Source organism: Erpetoichthys calabaricus, chromosome 1, assembly GCF_900747795.2.
Source record: "Erpetoichthys calabaricus chromosome 1, fErpCal1.3, whole genome shotgun sequence".
NCBI classification, from domain to species: Eukaryota; Metazoa; Chordata; class Cladistia; order Polypteriformes; family Polypteridae; genus Erpetoichthys; species Erpetoichthys calabaricus.
In genome coordinates, this window is record NC_041394.2 from 144,946,400 (window position 1) to 144,968,916 (window position 22,517).

General features: G+C 37.1%; 1 protein-coding gene across 7 annotated transcripts in view; it reads right to left on the reverse strand.

The window, feature by feature from the left end:
- grip1 (glutamate receptor interacting protein 1) overlaps positions 1-22,517 on the reverse strand; it is a 550,412-nt gene that overhangs the window by 144,147 nt on the left and 383,748 nt on the right. Inside the window, exon 1 of one of the 7 annotated variants that reach the window (XM_051923377.1) lies at positions 9,077-9,559. The exons of the other annotated variants lie outside the window; for them this stretch is intronic. Within the exon in view, the coding sequence (XP_051779337.1) occupies positions 9,077-9,122 (46 nt within the window). The 5' untranslated portion in view covers positions 9,123-9,559. Of the gene's footprint in view, positions 1-9,076; positions 9,560-22,517 lie in introns of those variants that run through there. 7 annotated transcript variants of the gene reach the window in all.

The following is a 22,517-nucleotide window of genomic DNA, read 5'->3' on the forward strand; positions in this document are numbered from 1 at the left end:
GGATGACATGCTCATGCTTGGCTTGGAAAGTAAAGTAGACATGTTAGAGACAAAACAAGGTAGCAAAAGTGACTTTTGTTTGATTTTTAACAATGGAATATTGAAGACTGGCAAATACTTAAGATGTAACCTAACAAAGGTTTTGAAGTCAGTTTTATTTTAATTTTTTAAATAAATAAGAAAGTGACTTTCAAATCTTCCAATGATTCGAGTCAATCAATATTTACCACACAAGGGAGATTATAATTCCTCCCCAGGGTAGAATGAATCAAAATTGTTTTTTCAATATGAAGCATAATAATAAGAATATAAAAGTCTTTTCCTAAGATGAGATAATTCTATTCACATTAAGTGTTTAATAATTTTAATTTGCCTAGAATTTCCAAAATAGCACTAACGAACAAATTTAAAGTTTCCTAATGTTATCACTTTTTATTACTTTAACCGATTAACAAACAGTTTTTTCTATAAGTGCAGATTTATAGCACACAGCTTAACCGGGTCATTGATTCATGGTCAAGTCATTACTTCTATGGAGTCCGCACCCTCCCCTTTTTGTGTTTTCAGGGGCATTCTAACATCCTGAACACTTACAAATTAGGTTAACTGGCAGCTGTAAACTGGTCAGGTATGTGCCTATATCAGTGTGACCTGCGATTGACTGGTGTTTTATCTATAGCTTACTCCTTTTAGGATGGGTTCTGGCTCCTCATGATATTGTAATGAAAATAACCTGATTCACAAAATTGTTGTATGCCTAACTTCAAGTGGTTTAGGCAGCTTTCATTGGTGGAAAGACGCCCCTCGTAAAGATCTTGTTGAAAGTAACAGCTAGATTCATACTAATGTATTCAGTTTCACATGCTTTGTGTATCATGTTAATTTTTATCGTAGTTTGGCACACAGTCTCACCTGGAAACTCAAGTCTCTTTTTAATTAAGAAGGTTCGATGGATGAATGGATGAATGGATAGATAGATTTATTTGTCCCCAGGGGGAAATTTGACTTTTCACAGAAGCTCTTTAAGTAAATACATAAATAGGTAAAAAAATAAAGACACACTAGTATGAACAAACACAAAAACTACTATAAAGCTAGAAAGTTCAAAAGAAAGAAAATTTCTGACTTGGCTGTCACAATCATAGTGAGGCATTACGCAGACATATTGCTGTTGATATAAAGGAGCCCCAGTAGTATTTCTTGACACACCTCTGCTGAATAAATTGTTGTTGAAATTCCTCAGTGTTAATGTGTCAGAGAGAAGATGTGCAGTATTGTTCATAATGGTTTTAATTCTCTCTTTCAGTACAACCTCCATGGGGTACAGAGCTTGCCCTTTTAATTAGGTTGTTGATTTGGTGGGCCCAAGCCAACGAACCACAGCGTAGAAAATCGCACTGGCCATCACAGAGTTACAGAAGATGTGAAGAATGTCATTTCCCACATTAAAAAGAGCCTGCTCTGACTGATCTTATACAGTTCCTCTTTGTTCCAAAACCTAACGTGGACCCACAAATACTTGTAGATTTGGACCAATGCCACATCCACTCCTTAAATAGAGACCAGACATGGAAGCTCTTTGGTGCAGCAAAAGTCAATAATCAATTCCTTGGTTTTGCTGATGTTAAGATGCAGACAATTCTCTTTGCACCAAGAAACAAAAGTCTCCACCTGATTCTGTTTTATCCCTTTTATCAATACACCCCATAAGTGCAGAATCATCTGAGAATTTCTGAAAGTGACATGACCTGGGGCCTCATGTATAAACAATGCGTACGCACAAAAATGTTGCGCACTCCCATTTCCATGCTCAAATCGCAATGTATAAAACCTAACCTTGGCGTAAAGCCACGCACATTTTCACGGTAGCTCAAACCCTGGTTCTCCGCTCAGTTTTGCAAACTGGTGGCACCCAGCGTCAAAGCAGTGCTTTTGCTCCAGTGTGGTTTCCCTTTCTTTTTAGGTCCACATCCCTGACGTGGCTTTATCAAATACACTGAAATGAACCGCATATTGTTTATAAGTTTAAGGCATCCGATTGTAATTAACCTGTAACAATATAATGGTCCACGGAATGGCCAAACTATTCCACATACCATAGCTACTTTAGCGTTGTTACTCTCACTCTACCTTCTTCTTCTACTTTCAGCTGATCCCGTTAGGGGTTGCCACAGTGGATCATTTTTTTCCATATTACTCTCACTGCACCACTCGGAGCAGCTGATCGGAAGGAGAATTATCGGTATACAGCATCAAGCACACGCTGCCTCAGCCATTCTGCCTATTTGAACTGCTCTCATCCGACAAACGCTTCAAAGCCTTTCCTGTATGAACCTCACGGTTCAGAAACAGTTTCATCCCAAGAACTATAAACGCACTCAATCAGTCCATCAAGTGCTCCTTATAGAACTATTTGTACTTATAAGTACAATTACCTCATTGTAAACTTGTGTTACAGTTATAACATTGCACAACCTGCGCCACTTTATAAAGCGCGAATTTACATATGACAATATCATTTTTAAGATGAAAAGCAGCAAAATATGTTTATTACATTATACAGATAAAATATTAACATCATTTAAATAATCTATATTGTTAATAATTAAACATGTGAGGACACGGTGTAGCAGAGGTAGTAACGAGCTGGCAGCCTGATTATTCCTGCCTCGCACTGTATTCTTGCTGGGGCTGGCGCGACACTGGAAAGATAGATGGATAGAATAATTAAACATGTATTACAAAGATATTTCAATATTCTTTAAAAGTTTTGAAGAATCTGCGTTCTAAGCTTACAGATGGCTTAACATCTATTACAGAGCTGATTGTGTGGCGATTGGTTACTTGGAGAAAGAAAAAGAAGGACAGGAATTTGGGATTAGTACGTTTGAAAGAGACAGTACTGCTGCAATAAATTATTTCATCGAAGGTCACGCACGGCACAGCAAGCATCTTACAGGAGGCAGGAACAATCTGTGGACGAGGCGCCAGCTCGTCACTATCACTGTGCCACCGTGTTCCCATGTTTAATAACATGCTTTAATTCCTATCATCATGAAAATGATATCAAGTATACATCTCAGTATTTTAATTATTCAGAAAGCTGTAATATCATGAATGTAATGGATTCTGTGTCCTGTTGGAGGAAGAGAAAGCCCGTTTCAGAAGCACGTAGCGATTCACACACAGAGCACATAGAAGAACACATACAAAAATAAAGCATTTAACATGCTACTTTAGTTACGATGGTATTTGTGAAACTAGTAAATTAAACAATTTAAAGATGAAGTTTATGATGTTCTACTTTAATGACAAAATAAACTACATAATTAAAGTGGAAATTTCAAGATTAAAGATGGCATTTCGTGCTTTTTTCCCACTGTGTGCCTATTTTTTTTTCTCTGTACCCTAATAAGTTTTCATATGACACTCAGACAGTGGGCTGCGACTCGCCTTTTCACGGCGACTTTGATATGTGACAACTTCTTTTTTATTTCGGGCACTGTGCGACTTTGTGAACTTGAGCTTTCGAGTTTCTCCGACACTCTGTCACTCGATCAACTTCCTTTTGTTGATTATATCACTGTTTAAACCAACAAATAGTAAGTTTGTCCTTGCCTCCACTTGGTATTCGCTGAAATTCTTCTATTTTCCCCCGTGCTTTTGCCATTGCCTTTTCACAGAAGGCTGCAGTAAAGGCTATTTATATTGATTTGCAAATTCAAAGAAGCGTAATTCTGGGAGGAGTTGGGGCAGGACAGCAGGCGCGTTACTTTTCACACTGACCAGGATTTATGTAGCGGAAGAATGTGGAAGTTGGCGTACGCATAGACTTATGCATCTGGATTTTTTTGTGCGTAACTTCTCTTTTTATTTCAAAACATTTCAAAATATATCAATAAATCGTTTTTTAAACAGTTAGATTCAATAATAACCTCATTCATTTGGAACTCAAAACACCCACGTATCCGAAGAGCGACCCTACAAAGACCTCAGGCAGAAGGTGGCATGGCTTTACCTAATTTTCAGTTTTATTACTGGGCAGCAAACATACAACCCATAAAAACCTGGACACAAATAAATGCACATACACAGGCTTGGTCTGCAATAGAAGTAAAATCCTGTAGTACTTCTTTATATTCCCTGCTCTGCTCTCCAATAAATGAAAGTTATCGCAAATATACTAATAACCCAATTGTGCTTTACTCACTCAGAATATGGAACCAAATTAGGAAGCATTTTAAGATGGAAAATCTTTTATCAGTGGCACCTCTGCAAGGGAACCACCTCTTTCAACCTTCGCAAGTATATCCAGTTTTTAATACCTGGAAAAGTTTTGGGATTAAAATGCTCAGAGATCTTTATATAGACAACATATTTACATCTTTTGAACAATTACGTTCAAAATTTAACCTCCCAGCTACACATTTCTTTTACTATCTTCAAATTAGAAATTTTGTTAAACAGAAATTGCCTGATTTCCCCCACCTTGCACCCTCCACAATGCTGGAAAAAATACTGCTCAATTCCGAGGAAACAAACACTATTTCCGCAATATATAAAATCTTATTAGAGTCCCTACCTTTCAAAGATCCAAGAGGACATTGGGAAGAAGATCTCTTAATCAATATATCAGAAAAGGAGTGGAAGGTAGCAAAGCAGAGAATTCACTCGAGTTCTATATGCGCAAAGCATAGAATTATTCAACTAAAAATTATATATCGAGCTCATCTGTCTCGCTTAAAACTGTCCAAAATGTTTCCAGGCCAGGATCCAACCTGCGAGCGCTGCAACCAAGCTCCTGCCTCACTGGGTCACATGTTCTGGGCCTGCACCAAACTAACATCATTTTGGACAAAAATTTTTAAGTGCCTCTCAGACAGCCTTAGTATCACAATCCCTCCTAACCCACTAACAGCTGTGTTTGGTGTCCTTCCAGATGGACTTGAATTGGAGAAGGACAAGCAAACGGTGATTGCATTCACTACACTCTTGGCACGCAGACTTATTTTGTTAAATTGGAAGAATCCTAATTCTCCTCTTATAAGTCAGTGGGAAACCGATGTTTTATATTATTTGAAATTGGAAAAAATCAAATTTTCAGTTAGAGGATCTGTACAAAATTTTTTCAAAACTTGGCAGGATTTAATCAATATTATTTTAGAATAAGAGAATTAACTATTATTGCATTTAACTCCCTTCTCCATCTCTTATTTATATAGATATTTACTTCTCCCCTTCTTTTGTCTAATGTTGCCTTATTAAAAAGCTTAAAGAAATTTTCCTTTAGCTAAGCTCTCCTTCTCAGGGGTGGGGTTTGATTTGTTTTCAAATTTGTTGGGTTATAAATTGATCTGTTTGTATGGAATGATTACAATGAAAATTAATAAAATAAAAATATTAAAAAAAAAAAAAAGATGGCATTTAAGGCTTTTTACTCACTGTGTCCCTATTTTTTTTTTTTTTTCTCTATACCCTAATAAGCTTTAATATGACACTCAGACGGTGGGCTACGACTGGCCTTTTCACGGCGACTTTGATATCTGACAACTTTTTTTATTTCGGGCACTGTGCGACTTTGTGAACTTGAGCTTTCGAGTTTCTCCGACACTCTATATCACTCGATCAACTTCCTTTTGTTGATTACATCACAGTTTAAACCAACAAATAGTAAGTTTTTCCTTCCTTCCACTTGGTATTTGCTGAAATTCTTCTATTTTTTCCCCGTGCTTTTGCCATTGTCTTTTCACAGAATGCTGAGCTTAAGGGCTATTTATATTGATTTGCATATTCAAAGAGGTGCAATTCTGGGAGGAGTTGGGGCGGGGCAGCAGGCGCGTGCACATGCATTTCTTTTCACGCTAACCGGGATTTATATAGCGGAAGAACGTGGAAGTTGGCATTCACACAGATTTATGCATCTGAATTTTTTGTGCGTACGAACATTTCTGCTTTTGTCCGTACGCCATGTTATAGTGTGAATTCTACGCACGGCGTTATGCATGAGGCCCCTGGTGTTTTAAATACAGTTTGAGATGTATACAGTAAAGTGAAAAGGAGACCAGACTGTAATTTTTTTTATAGTTTCATAGCAAAATTATACTTGCATCAGTCTTTATTTAGATTTTGATCAAAAGCACTGGTTGTGTTGTAATAATTATGAATGGTCATATTGATAAAAACTAGCACAGAAGGATTATAAATTCAAACATAAAAAAGTTCCTGTGGTAAGTACAGTTTATACAAAAAATCATATGCACAAATTCATATTTCTAAACTTTTCTATGCCTGGCATGTTTAGAAATTACAAATCATCTTATGTTTTTCATATATCTACAAGTATATTGTCTCCGTTAAAGAATACACTCATGTGTCATTACATGGTAGGATATAATGTCATATAAACAGCAAAAAAAAAAATCACCCATGATTATCTTCATTAAAAAATAGAAGTGAATGCCAAATTTGAACCAGAAAGAACAATTTCTGATGATAAAGGTAAAGACAGAACAAATATAGTTTTTGTAACCTGAACATTAGTGTAACTGGAAAAGCAAATGACATTGCATGGTAGGCTGTGAAAATGACGGACAATAAAGCAGTCAAGATTTGACTGACAGTAGGCAGAGATACACCCAGCAAGTTCGCTTTGAAGCTACAAGGACCATAAGCAAATACAGAATTTGTACCTCCAGTAGAATTCCATTACTATGCGATGAATAAATAAAATGTGATGCAGCTGCTGTCAGTGGTCTATATGGATGCACTTGGTATCTGATAATAGCTCATGAGCCACTACTAATAAGTAAAAAGTTCCAAAAACAAGCATCTGTATAATGTGCCCTTGGTGATGTCATCAAGTAGAGCAAAGGCAGCCATGGCTCTTTAACCTTAAAAAATATTTAGCAACCATACTGTACCATCCAAATTAGTAAAATAACAGTACTGGCTAGGTGAATTGTATATGTTAATTAAGTGATATTTGAAATAATGAGATACAAACTGTGGGTGTTTCACTGTATGTTACAGCAAAATCATCATAATACATTTGTATTTTTTTTTACTTAAATTGAATTAAACAATTAAATTGCCCTTCTATTGCTTGCTCTCAATAATCAACAGTCTGTCCACATTACCCTGTATTAACAGGCTGATGTTATTGTCATTTTGCTTGACCTATAGTGATGGTCATTTTTTTTTAGGTTTTAAAGTTTTAACACTTGTTATTTAAAGTGCTGAATCTAATGTAGCACTGTTATGTTTTTATTTGTCATTGCTTTCACACAAATCTTGTACTGCCCTAAATAAATTTCCTGACATTTTGGGGATGGAATAGGTTTTGGTTTAGTGACTGAGCAGTAATCTACCAATCCACAAGCATGAAGTCTGCATACATGCTTTTAAATTTCTGTACTTACAAACATGTTTTAAAGTCCATTTTTGTCTTTTGATTATCATGAAATTTAAATCAAATCTGTTTGGTCAATTGTTTTATAAAAATCCAGAATTAATTGCAATTATAACGATGATGCATGCAGCCTCACACATTCCTTATTTCACTCAGGATAACCTTCACCACTAAAAACTCCAGGAAACAGAATCTGGCAGGTGCTGTATCTTATTTTTCTTGATACAAAATCTCAAGAATAACCAAGAAAGTGACAATTCTGCTTCTACATGGCTGCACTTTTTTCCCCCACCTACTTTTACCATTTTACTATTAATTGCAATATATTCTATTTACCTCAGTATAGTATTTTCCAAATTGTCTACCACATCTGAATCCTTTACAATTGATTCTGAGTGTCTCTAGAGGCATTCCTGATAATCCACCTAATTTACTTTCATCTGAAAACAGTCTTGTATGCACTTATTTAACAGACTGATTTAAGAACACTCTGCTTTGTGTCAGTTTGTACTATGCAACGTGGGCATTTTTTTCTACCTAGTTTGTCCACAATTTCATTATGATTTCTTTAAATGACACATGAACTTGGTTCTTACTTATTGTTTTACAAGTATGTAAAATGGAATAGTCAAGAAATCAGAAAATTATATTTGATGTAATGTTTAACATTTTAAGTTAGGTTCACTCTGCAGGCAATGGGAATGAGCTAAGAAGAAATTGTTCAATAAGTAACCTGTAAGGAGGATGGTACTACTCAGCTATTCAATAAATGACCATCTGTTTCGCTCTAGCATAAGCCCATTTGCAATGAACAACAAGTTAAGGCAACTGAAATCATCCTATGTGGGTTCCTTATGATGTACTACTAACATCCCACCTTAATGTGATTCATGACATGAATCTTGATTTCTGATGCTACCAAGAAATCTACCTTAAAATGGAAAAAGTAAGCTAAGAAACTGATTACTATAAGAGACTTAAGTGCGGTGCATTTCAAATATTTATACACAAAAAAACAAGCACTTGCCCAATTAAAGAGATAGTAGTAATTATAAACAAGTATAAAATAAATGAGCAATATGCAATAAATAGAAAACTTTCTGTGTCAAGCAGACTGGTACTGACAGACTAACTATACTGATGATTCCTTAAGGCCTGTAGAAAGACGGCAGAAGCATTTCGTGTCAGAATGTTTAATTAGTTCCATTTTAGAAAACACAATTATCCACTTTTACTAACAGTAAACGCTTATATAAGATTCCCTACTCTATTCATTAGTAACCCAGATTAGACACTAGTTTTGGCAGCAGACCAAGTGCTTGACCTAAGAGTGTTTTGCTTGTGCCAATACGGCCAAAATAAAATGGCCAGATTAAGTTGACAGACTGCTCTTAGTGAGACCCTGACAATTAAGCTGATGGAAATGTCATTTTTTCACACGCAAGAAAACACAATGATCTGGAGCTTTGCAGATATGACTTGAGCAGTAAACATGGAGGTGTTCTTATAGGCTGAAAAAAGGAACACATACTCTAACTCCATAAATAAATTCAACAGTCTATGGGCAATAACAGCAAAGTTGTAAATGATACCTCACATCAGCCTGTCTCCTATTTTTAGTTTCAGCTTAAGTTATTTTTGCCCGAGAATGACCCAAGCTGTACTCACCAACTTCATCATGAAAGACACGAGTAGCACCACAGAAGAAAGCCATGCGTTGAGGGTAAGAGATGCAAGGAATTAAAGGAGAAGGGAAACTGCTGCTAGCAATCAATCAGTAGTGCTCTTAGCATAAAATTGCCAACAACCTCCCAACTCCCAAATCCAGGCCCAAGACAGTGGCTGCAAATCATAGTACAATGTATCCAAAGGTTGCACAGAGTGGATCCTCTAAGAGCAGCCTGCCGCCGAGCATAGTCAATTGAGTGGAAGTGGGTATGAATTTAGCTCATAAGTTCAGCAGACAAAAATTTGGCAGCTTCTACAAGTCTCTTGGTTTGCATTTCCAGTGTGCCCTTGCAGCACTCCACAGCAAGGCAGGGAGCAGCAGGATTCCAAAGAATGTCAGGTTCCCAATCAGCTGATTGGAGAAGGTATGGGAGGAATGCACTCAGCTACCCAATGCAATCAAGGCCAGCAAACTTAATACAGCAGCCTGTGCACTGGCCAGCATAAAAAGCATGAATTCAAGTAGCGCGGCACTCACTTAGTAAGAGAGCGACTCCTCAAGAAACTAGTCTCCTGACGCTGAGCTCGCGTAAGCACAGGGCTGTCTGTTTAGATCACAGCCAGCCATGCGTATGGCACAGCTCATGAGGGAAAGGGGGGGGGGGGGGGCATGGGGGGGCAAGGACACTGTAAATGAGTAATAAGACAAATATTTGAACAGAATACATGCAATTTTACAAAACAAGATATATGATTAGGAAGGATGGATAAACATTAATCCTCAAAATGTAGCCATCCAATAGAATAAATATTGAAAGACTACTGGTATTTACATGACAAGTGACTCTTAAAGAGAACATAACTCAGAATCTATTAGTTTAAAATGATACATCTCTGCCAGAGAAGAAATTCAACTACAAATAGCCACTTCATAATGCCAAGGATTCTGAATCTTTAGTTTGGTATTCGTTTTGAAAACTGAATAACTGGTTGGTTCAACATTGCCTTACACTGCGTATAAAAATATATCTTCAGCTGAAACGCTTTTAAATTTTACATGAACTGTGCAAGCACTTATTCATGCAAAGTCACTTAATGTCAGAGCCTGTCGGCCACGCTCACTGGCCTTGGGATGCAGGTGACAAGGAAGCATATTGAATAGTAGGAAAATGAAAATGATGCTGGTAAAATGGGTGCAAGGTTAGTATTAAACCATGCACTGATAACAAATTACAAAAACACATTTTTGGTCATCAGTACAGGAAATGCAAAGACTTGAAGATATGTGGCTTTCCTCATACAAACATGAGAAACTTAAAAATTGACAGATTAAAAACGAATCTCTGAACAGTGGGTTGATATGTTCTAGTTTTCCATTAGTACATTTAGTTTGATATGACACAGTGCCATTCCATAAGAAAACAAGAATCATGTGGTTTGATGGCAATTAACTTGGCTTTTTTCATATCTTATTTACACTAACTGTTTCATCACAATCCCTTTAACCACCTTTACAATGCACTCTTCATCCAGTTGTCCTCTGCCTTTTGTTTAACATGCACAAACCACCTTAACTTGTATCTCCTCACCACAACTTGCTGCTTTCATATCAATAGTGCATCTCCACTATAGGTTTGCCCTGTTCTACCTCCAGGAAATTCTATATATTCACCGAGTAATCCTCATCTTAGACATTTCCAGTTTAGCTTCTGTTACTTCATACAGATCTCACCTATGATACCACCACTCAGTTTATAGCTCCATCTACATTCACCCCTGAACTTCAGTTGCAGGATCTTTACTACCTTTTTCAAAACACTAAAAGAATAGTGTAGCCCCCTTAACCACTAACAGTAAACAAATCTGACATTGCACCCCCAGGAAAAAGAAGTAGAGGAAATTAAAACAACACAAAAAGGTACGCCCTTTACAGTGGCAACTCACAACTTCACAGAAAGGCTATTTGTCTGTACAAAGTTTCTGACATGCTAGCTGCTGTATGTGGCTATCTCAGAATTAGCCTACACAAAAAATTACTAGATATAATTTGTGTGTTTAAGCGTCACCTGCAGAAAATTTGCAATAATTTCAAAAATTATGTTTCAGGAAATGGTGTGGATTATTGCTACTGTAGAATGTTTCAGCAGCTACAACAGGAAATTAAAGACTTCAAACACTTCTTCAATCTTTGTTCCTCTAATAAAACAACTTGTCAAACAAATGTAACAAAATTTACAAGTTTGTGTATGCTATTTGTTTAACCAGTCTATGTTTACCTACAGTATAAATAAGAGATTAAAAAACAAACATATTCGGTTAGAGTCCAGAAATCTCCACATCATTCCACAACATTTCCTCACAACTACAGTTATGGCCGAAATTATCGGCACCCCTTGAATTTTCCCAGAAAAATGCACCATTTCTCCCAGAAAATTGTTGCAATTACAAATGTTTTGGTATACACATGTTTATTTCCTTTATGTGCACTGGAACAACACAAAAAAACAGAGAAAAAAAGCCAAATCTGACATCATGTCACACAGAACTCCAAAAATGGGCCAGACAAAATTATTGGCAACTTTTCAAAATTGTGGGTAAATCGTTTTATTTCAAGCATATGATGCTCGTTTGAACTCACCTGTGGCAAGAAACAGTTGCTGGCAATATAGCAGTCACACCTGAAGCCAGTTAAAATGGAGAAAAGTTGACTCAACCTTTCTGTTGTGTGTCTGAGTGTGCCACACTAAGCATGGAGAACAGAAAGAAGAGCAGAGAATTGTCTGAGGACTTGAGAACAAAAATTGTGGAAAAATATCAACAATCTCAAGGCTACAAGTCCATCTCCAGAGATCTTCATGTTCCTTTGTCCACTGTGCGCAACATAATCAAGAAGTTCACAACACATAGCACTGTAGCTAATCTCCCTGGATTTGGACGGAAGAGAAAAATTGATAAAAGACTGCAACGAAGGATAGTCCGAATGGTGGATAAACAGCCCCAATCAACTTCAAAACATATTCAAGCTGTTCTGCAGACTCAGGGTGCAACAGTGTCAGCTCGTACTATCCGTTGACATCTGAACGAAATGAAACGCTATGGCAGAAGAGCAAGGAGGACCCCATTGCTGACACAGAAACATAAAAAAGCCAGACTGGAGTTTGCCAAAATGTACTTGAGGAAGCCAAAATCCTTCTGGGCGAATGTCTTGTGGACAGATGAGACCAAGGTAGAGCTTTTTGGTAAAGCTCATCATTCTACTGTTTACAGAAAACGGAATGAGGCCTACGAAGAAAAGAACACGGTACCTATAGTCAAACATGGTGTAGGTTCTAAGATGTTTTGGGGATGTTTTGCTGCCTCTGGCACTGGATGCCTTGACTGTGTGCAAGGCATCATGAAATCTGAAGACTACCAAAAGATATTGGGGTGCAATGTAGGGCCCAGTGTCAGAAAGCTGGGTCTGCGTCAGAGGTCATGGGTGTTCTAGCAGGACAATGACCCCAAACATATCTCTAAAAGCACACAGAAATGGTTGAAGACAAAGCGCTGGAGAGTTATGAAGTGGCCAGCAATGAGTCCGGATCTAAATCCGATTGAACACTTATGGAGAGATCTCAAAATTGCTGTTGGGAAGGCGCCCTTCAAATTTGAGAGACCTTCAGCAGTTTGCAAAAGAAGAGTGGTCGGAAATTCCAGTTGAGAGGTGTAACAAGCTTGTTGATGGTTATAGGAAGCGCTTGATTTCAGTTATTTTTTCCAAAGGGCGTGCAACCAAATATTAAGCAGAGGGTGCCAATAATTTTGTCCAGCCCGGTTTTTGAGTTTTGTGTGAAATGATGTCAGATTTGGCTTTTTTTCTCCGTTTTTTTGTGTTGTTCCAATGTACATAAAGGAAATAAACATGTGTATACCAAAATATTTGTAATTGCAACAGTTTTCTGGGAGAAATGGTGCATTTTCTGGGAAAATTCCAGGGGTGCCAATAATTTCAGCCATGACTGTATGTATATACTATAGGTACACACATGCACAAACAGATATACACTGTATAAATATTCTGTAAATCCTTTTTAAGAGGAGGATGCACAATTAAAAGGGACCATACAGAGCACAATGTTCATTTCTTATAGTTAAAAGGAGACAGTCCAACTAATCAAAGGTGTAAGAATGAAAATCATTTTCAGATGCAATTCACATTGTGCAAGGAAGACAGTTAATGACCTAATGAAACCAATCCAATCTGTGTGTGGTGAAGCTGTCAAAATGGAAAAAGACAGGATCTGATATCCATAGACTGGAAACATGCAAAATTTTAAATGACAAGCATCCTGAACAAAATCTTACAAAGTATATTTTAAAATATTTTCAGTTTTTATCATTCCACTTTATGTTTTAAATGCGATACCCTGTATATTCAGTGCACATATGTACACAGCACCTAAGAGTGTGTCCATGAGATTTTTGGTGTCAAAGGATAAGAGACTACATGAAAGAGGGAGTAAGATAATGGAAGTACCCCAAAAACTGGACTGTGACAAGGAGTTAAAAAAAGTTAATTCCAGCAGTGGTTCTCAAACTCTGTTCTGATGCTTTTGTAGCTAAGAGTTTTTAAAAAAAAAAAAATGAATTCTTGCTTTTAATTGGACCCCTAAATTAATCACTGTAATCATCATGTAATTTACAAGTTTCTAACTTTACTGTGTCAGAAATATTTAGCAGTGTTTTTATTCAGTTAACAGGCACTTAATAGAAATCTGTGCATGCTATTGCTTAAGGCTTTGCTTTGAAATGCTTCATTTATATAACTAGTTACCTGCTAATGGTCACAAAGGAGCAAATGACGGTGCTCATCTTCAGCATTTACGCTTTCCTGCATCCATGTGTACCCTGCTAATTTTGACTAATTAGAAGCAATTGCAGGAGTAAACACAACAGGAAAAAGGTCAATTAAAAATAAAATGAAGAGGATATCCTGTGTATTAAATATATTATATATATATATAATACTTCTTAAAAACCACGCTTATATTAAGTTAAAAAGTGTACTAAAAAGTAAAAAGTAAGTCTCTTATGCATCACTCGTAAAATAAAAGCATTGGCGCTTTTCATCTATCAATAAAATCTTAGCAAAAGCGTCCACTCATATATTATTTTCAACTTTTTAGTCTTCGGTTTGTTTTAGTATAATTTTGTAATCAATATTTTAACACTTTCTTTAATATTTCTATATGTTACTAGTGCCATCTGTTGGTGAAATCTAACTATTCTTCATATGAAAATTTCATTTCTTAACATGGATTAATTAATCAATTAGTGAAAGTGATTATTGATTCGTGTATTATCGGAAGTGAGTAAGTGTGCAAACTTTCAAGTCATTTGGATAATAGGAAGTGGGTTAAATATCGATTACAAGATTTGTACCAGACAACAAACAGGTGAAGTTAAAAGAAGCATGGTAATAATAATAAAAAATAACAAAAAATACAGACTTTTCTAACTTTCTTCCAAACAATTTCAAACTCTTTTTAAAGGATCCAACCAAAAAAGGCTAGCTAAGTGTTATGATGTGAAATTTTGCATACAAGTTGATAAATATTTTGTATATCTTTATTTGTAACTTAGGTAAAGCAAAGTAATATTAGTGTTCGTGAGAAGCATTCATGTTTACCCCCTTTTAGGACTGAGTCTCTTTGAATTTTACGACAGGGTTGGGGGAAGTACTTAAAACAAGGTTGGTAAATGTTTCTCTGCTGTTTCTCAGTCAACCCCACAGGAAAGCCAGACTGCCTAGCTGGCAAACCTTAGCTCAACAAATGGTTTTGGAGGGTGGCAGGTGTGAAGATGTTCTCTACACCATTGGTCTGAAGTATGGCTGTTTGGAATTGGCTTGTATCAAAAGCTTTTAAGTACTATGATGCCCTATTGGCTGTAGGGGTTGGACAGAAAACCTATAAATTTGCTTGCTTTACCCAGCTCTCTCTCTCTCTTTTACCATGAACTGAGAAAGACAACACAGTGAAGAGCACAGCTCAGCAGCCATATTAAGACAGGCATTGCAGCCTGTTCTTAAGAAAGCTGACCAAAAATGAGGACTTAGAGACATTTTAAATAACTAACAAGTCTGTGTGCCACCTGAAACTACACATTAACATTTATAAGGTTGTATGGTTGCCAAGATTCAAATGTACTTTACATAGTTATTATTTATGAATATTATCAATAATACATTATTTAAATTGTAACTTAACTCCTGCTTGTCTTTTACTATACCTAATTGCCTGAGGTTATAAATGTAGAAGGGAAGGTGGGGAGAAGTTATATGATACAATACCTTATAACCAGTGGTAAGTCTGAGATTTGAGGCACTCTGTCAAAGGCTACATATTAATAATACAAAAAGGGGAAAGTAGAGTAATATATTATTCTAACAAGACAAAACACTAAGTAAACAAGGATTTAAAATGAAAGTAGTAATGAGTCAGTGAGGGGGACAGACCTAGTCAGACCTACGTTACAGTATCTGACTCACACCAGAAAAAATATCAATTGGCCTTCAGCCGTAGCCCGAGTGACTAATGTCAGTTGTTGCAGCCCTAAATATAGGGACAATATGTAAGAGTGGACTTGGAGGAGAATAATGTTGTGTTAAGGAAAACATATAAGCTGCATGCTTTAGACAATGGCAATAATTGTTTAAAATTGGGATATTAAGTCTCAGTTCTGAAATGTGTCACAGTGCCATTTTGTACCTTCAATGTTTTGTTAGTAAATTGCTAGGACACGCTGCAACCTTGCTGAGGTCTGCCTCCCAGGAGGTATTTCATGCCATGTCAAAAAACTTCTAGATTTGGTTTACAGTTTCAGTCTCTTGGGACTGATTATAATTCTGATATTTTGTTAAATACTCCTGGAAGCTCTTGTGTAGACTTCATTTATGGTTTATCCTTGTGGTTTTTGAGAAAGGTATTTCTGAACCTACAGTATATATACTGTGTTTCAGTCCATTTAAACAAATCCTTTCAGTTGCTCACAATCTTCTTTGCTGGCAGGCAATTCAGAGAAGTTGGTGGAAACTAAAAAAGAAGGTGGATTTAGACTATGCTGCAGTCTAGCTGAGCCACTTTGAATACAAATGACTGATATTTACATACACAGGTCTATTGACCCAGTGGGGCAGGGATTTGAGGGCTGTTGAAGGGTACTGGATATTATTTCTGTTTTGTTCTCCTTACACAAATCTACACATACATAATGTAAAGTTGACTGACTAATTTGACAGACTGACTCATGCATAAAAAAAAAAAGCACTATTTCCCATTAAGTTAAAGAATTGAAATTTGTCAGGATTGAACATCTAAAACTGTAAGTATCGACTGTATTCATCTGTCAATATTTGTTGGTAAAAATATTGTAGCAGGTGGGCTATTCTTAGGCACCACATCCTTTTTCTTTCTCAGTGCAGAGAAATGGGTCTTGCAGTTCATGCAAATGAACAATACCAGCAAAGCGCTACTAACCCACCTAAAGCTGTAATCCCACAGAGAAATGGGCCTACCACTTTATGCAAATCAATGCCACTGCCAGAAGCAATGTGGAAGAAAAAAAGTTCAGCGAAGCTCAAAGAAGAAATGCTTACCAAGTTGCGTCATTTGGTATGGGCTGTATTCAATAGGTTGGCTTCTTCTTACTCCTTCCGATGCAATATAAAATACATATAAACCCTTTGGATTGTCGAGTGTGCTTATATACATGTAATTCAAACAACAGGGCGAGGGACGACAGGTCCATGTGATGAAATACGTATCTGCAGTATTGTATAGAACTGAAGTGTTCCCTTGGAGGTCAGACCACAATTAATTACTACTCTTCAGTTTGAAAAGCAGAAGAAGGGAAGTGCCGGTACAGTGTATCAGCCCACTTCAAGTCAGGGGTAAAACACAATCAGGGAGCGAGAGCATGCCTTGGTAAGTTTAAACACTTGCACAGCTCTGTCCACCAGAGACAAAACACAAAGGAGATAGACATTACACATAGTTCACCATATTATTTCTTTTTACTTTATCTTTTCTGTGTAATGTTTAAAACATTCAGATTAGTACAAGGACCACGTAAACGTGGAGCCTGTAAACATCAATACTGTATGTAATTTTTGGTGCATCATTAAAGTAAACCATGGTTGTGTGTATTGCTTTTGATCTTAACTTTTCAAAACTAACGGTACAAGTTTAAAGATTAAAGAGTTATATTTAACACTGGAATTACCAGAGCCTACGAAAAAACTTGTAAATCTGGCCCACCTTAAATCCCTTCGCACCTCTCCATCAGCCTCTTGTCTTGTAAATGTGTCGATAAGCCCAAGCAGCAAGCAGTCTGCTATACCATCCCCCCCACCTCCTCAGAACAGGCAAGAAGTTCTCCCAGTTCCTGCCTTCATTGATTATCTGGGAGTGAGCTACCCAGAATTGTAAGGGGAAATAATTTGATGTGCGTTTTGTGTCTACAACAATCTATGTAAACACATTGTTAAAACAGAAACAAAACCTGTTGCAATGTACATACTTCTCTCTGTACTGTGGTTCCTATTACACTGAAGGGGCTGGGGGAAACGGCTGTCTTGGAACAGAACCTTCTCGATGTTGCATTCTCTTTTGCTTTATCCATCACCTTTTCTTGTGAGAAGCGACAACAAAGTTCCTCTGCAAGGTGAGCAAAGAACACTCTTCTTTTCTCAGTGGCCCCCGTTCATGCCTTGTACAGTACATGAGCGCAGATTGCCTTGCAGAGGAACTTTGGCGTCGCTTCTTACAAGAAAAGGCAATGGATAAAGCAAAAGAGGATGCAACATCGACAAGGTTCTGTTCCAAGACAGCCGTTTCCCCCAGCCCCTTCAGTGTAATAGGAGTCACAGCACAGAGAGAAATGTGAACATTGCAACAGGTACACATGTCGTAAACGAAGGAAGGACGGTCCTTGGGTGTGTGTGAACTGTTAACATTTTAATCTGATGATTGCATATAGCGCGAAACAGACCTCACTGTACTATTCTTTCCTCTGCATGTCCTGGAGTACAAAAGAAACAGCACCATGCCCAAAAATGTGTAGGCTGCATGGGCAACATCGAAAGAAAAAAGAAAAAAAAAAAACGTGGTCACTGATTACAAGTGCAAGAAGGCATGCGAATGAATATGAATAATGTTGCATCAGTGCCACAATGTTTTCCGAAATGTAGCCTACTATACAGGTCATAAAATGAGTTATTCCAAATATCATATATACCTATGTCTCTGTTTTTTTGTCAGTGTGGCTTTGACATCATGGACCATAAGATGCATACTAATTCAGAGTGAGCAGGAACACTCAATAAAACTGTATAAAAAAAAATTCAAGTGATGGTGAGATACAAAGCAGGCAGATTCACCAGCGTTTGCGTGTCAGCTTTTATCCCTCCGGATCAGGGAATTCCCAGTTCCATTGTCTCAAAACACCACTCACATCTGCAGTGATTCCCAGTTTCAGATAAAAAGTAACCATGTCAGATCTGGGGTGGGGGTGAGTGTTGTATCGTGCCTGAGCGAATAAAAGTGGGGGGGGGAACGTTAACTTTTACAAGTACTATAAATTTACACCAGCTTTTACATACACAAATCAAATGTATGTTTTTATTGTATAATATTAACAATAAGAGTAGCTCACTACTCAAAACGGTAAATTTGCCAGGAAGCTGGTTTTGAACTCACGACCTCTGGATTATTAGTCGGCAGTTCTAACCACTGCACAACAAAAGGTGTCGTATCGTCTGTGTACCTTTTGTGAAAGTGTTTATTTGATATTTGACCATCAGCCTTCACACATTATATGGTTCATGTCTACATTTTGTTATTTATTACTAAAATATGAAAAACGTTTGTTTTAACGATGTCTTTACATAGATTGTTGTATACACAGAACACACATCAAATTATTTCCCCTTACAATTCTGGGTAGCTCACTCCCAGATAATCAATCAAGGCAGGAAGAGGGAGAACTTCTTGCCCGTTCTGAGGCGGTGGGAGGATGGTAAAGCAGGCTGCTTGCTGCTTGGGCTTATCGACACATTTACAAGACAAAAGAGGCTGATGGAGAGGTGCGAAGGGATTTAAGGTGGGCCGGATTTACAAGTTTTATCATAGGCTCTGGTAATTCTAGTGTTAAACAACAAACTAATATACCAAAGATAAAGCCAAGAATCTAAAAATCTCAGCTCAAATTACTTGTCACATTTCACTGTAGTGCTCACAAGCTCTTCATGATGCATTGTGTGCAGTCATCCATAATAGTTAAAGTTCATCTCTGTGTGAGCTGCAATAAAGCTACAGTATGTCCTTAAAATAAAATAAAAAATGTAAAGGACACCAAGCAACACTTTTTCTTTCATGCTATGCTACCATAAAAAAAAAAACTTTAGCTTGAAAACTGAACAGTGTTCAATATGTTTTCTTATATATTAAGGTGTTTTGTTTTTTTTAACACAATTTATTAAGAAAATAAGTTATGGTCTACATGTACTTTATAGCAATGCATAGTTACATACCACAGGAATTTTAAATGTTTATTTCAGTATGTTCAATAAATATATATTAAATACAAAATATACTAATATTACTGGTTTAACACTAGAATTACCAAAGCCTACAAAAAAACTCATAAACCCGGCCCACCTTAAATCCATTCGCTTCTCTCCGTCAGCATCTTTTGTTCAGTACATGTGTCGATAAGCGCAAGCAGACTACTATCCCTTCCTACCAATGCCGCAGAAATGGCAAAAAGCTCCCCCAGCTCAAGCCTTGTTTATCTGGGAGTGAGGTACCTGGAGCTGTATAGGGTAAATAATATATTGTTATTTGGAGCACATGCATTTGATGTGTGTTCCGTGTCAACAAAGATCTATGTAAGTGTAGCATGACAGAAATGTTAAACACATACCTAAAAGACATTTTTTTTCATGTTTTAGTACTAACGACAAAATTTTGACATGAAATGTACAATGTGTGAAGACTGACGTCCAAATTTTAAATAAGCACTTTCACAAAAGGTACAAGTATAACAAAGCAAGTGCACTTTTATTCAAGACTATAACCGAAGAAAAAGAAATCAGGTTAGTGTAGTGTCACGACTGCTTCAGTAGTACAGCCGTAAGAACTGCTGACTCATAATCAACAGGTCGCGGGTTTGAGACTTGCCACATCACCAAATAAACATTTTGAGTAGTGAGCTGCTCTTGTTATTAGTATTATACAATAAAAAAATACATCTGATTTGAGTCTGTAACAGCCGGTGTAAATGTATGGTGCTTGTAAAGGATAGCTTTTTTTTTTTTTTAATTCAGTTTTATTCTCTCAGTCACGTTCACACTCACCCCAATCTGACACTGCTGTTTTCAAATAAAGACGTGGTATAACAGAGGTGAACTCAGATGAGGATGAGGGTCCTACATTGGAGAAAGAGAACAGAAGCCCTCCCTGCAAGTCCAGAATAACGTAAGTAAGAAGTAAGAATAACGCAGCTGCACCAGGCATAAAGGTAAAAGATGACACCATTTGGATTCAGCAAGAGGTCCGGGGTCATCCTGCCAGTCAGTCTGCCCTACAACTGTCCTTCAAAGAAAAAGCACGGCTTACAAAACTCGGCAAGGTATTGTGCAAAGCCCAGTTTGTGATTATGTTTTGTGATGTTCTTTATATAAAAACATTTATGTTACTTATATAAAAGCAAGATCGAATGTTATTTACCTTGATTTATTTACTTATCTTCCTACAGCATAAAGTCACAAGTAGACTGTAGCACTTCCTCTGTTTGATCGACACAGGCATGTTGACAACTACTTGTGTACTGAAGTGACTTCAGCTGCTGGTGGAAGCTCCACAAAACTACTGTTACGGTTCTGCCTTTGTCCAGAAACTGTTTCATAAGCATTTTGACCATCTTCTTGGAAAGTCTTTCTCACGTGGGGCGACTGGGATCTTTTCCTGAATAAGATCAAACACAGTTACATAGGGTGCAACAAGAGCTTCTCCTGCAGCTGATGTTGTTTTTATTTGTGAGTGGACATTTCTTGCGGGGAGGGCTTCTGTCCTCTTTCTTTGATGTAGAACTCTCATCCTCATCTGAGTTCACCTCTGTTATAGCACATTTATTTGAAAACAGCAGTGTCAGATTGGGGCGAGCATAAATGCGACTGAGAAAATAAAACTGAATAAAAAAATTTTTTTTTAAAAAAACCCTAACCTTCACAAGCACCATACATTTACACTGGCTGTTGCAGACTCAAATCAAATGTATGGTTTTTATTGTATAATAGTGACAATAAGAGCAGCTCTCTACTCAAAACATTTATTTGGTGACACGCCAAGGTTCAAACCCATGACCTGTTGATTATGAGTCAGTTCTTACGGCTATGCTACCAAAGCAGACGTGACACCGAATTACACTAACCTGATTTCTTTTTCTTCAGTTATAGTCTTGAATAAAAGTGCTCTTGTTTCATTATACTTGTACCTTTTGTGAAAGTGCTTATTTGATATTTGGACTTCAGTCTTCACACATTATATACCGTATATACTTGCAGATAAGTACTCCCGCGGATAAGTCAGGACTTGATTTTACCATATAATTTCTGGTATTTTATAATGTCAGTCATATAAGTCGAATGTGGAAAACTCATGCTATTGGTCCAAGAGATTATGATATGCTAATGTCAACCTGAGAGTAACCACGGAGCACATTGCCTTTTTTTTTTTTCTATGTGGGTGTGGCAATACGCTGTATCAGCGCATGCTCCTAACCTCTCTCTCTCTCTCTCTCTATTGTGCCTACGTGACCTCACAGTAATACCCGAAATATTCCGAAGCAATGTTTGCACCGATTTGTTTTTTGTATCTCACATCCTCATACACCTTTATCTAAGATGGAGTATTCGATCAGAAGAAAATATGAAGCTGGTTTTAAATTAAACGTCGTTGAAGTAGTGAAAGAAATTGGTAATTGTGCTGCTGCAACAAAATTCGATGCGCCTGAGAAACTGGTACGGAATTGGAGGAGGCAAGAAGAGTTAAAAAAATAAAAAATAAAAAATTTAAGTGTCACATTTTTGAAGGGGCGTATAAGTCAGGGTCTGATTTTATGATCAATTTTTCGGGTTTCAAGACCCGACTTATACATGAGTATATACAGTATTTGATATCTGGACTTCAGTCTTCACATATTATACACTTCATGTCAAAATTTTGTCATTAGCACTAAAACATTAAAAAAGTTTGTCTTTTAGGCATGTGTTCAACATTTCTGTCATGCTACACTTACATAGATCTTTGTAGACATGGAACACACATGAAATGCATGTGTTCCAAATAATGATACATTATTTACACAGCTCCAGGTACCTCACTCTCAGATAAACAAGGCT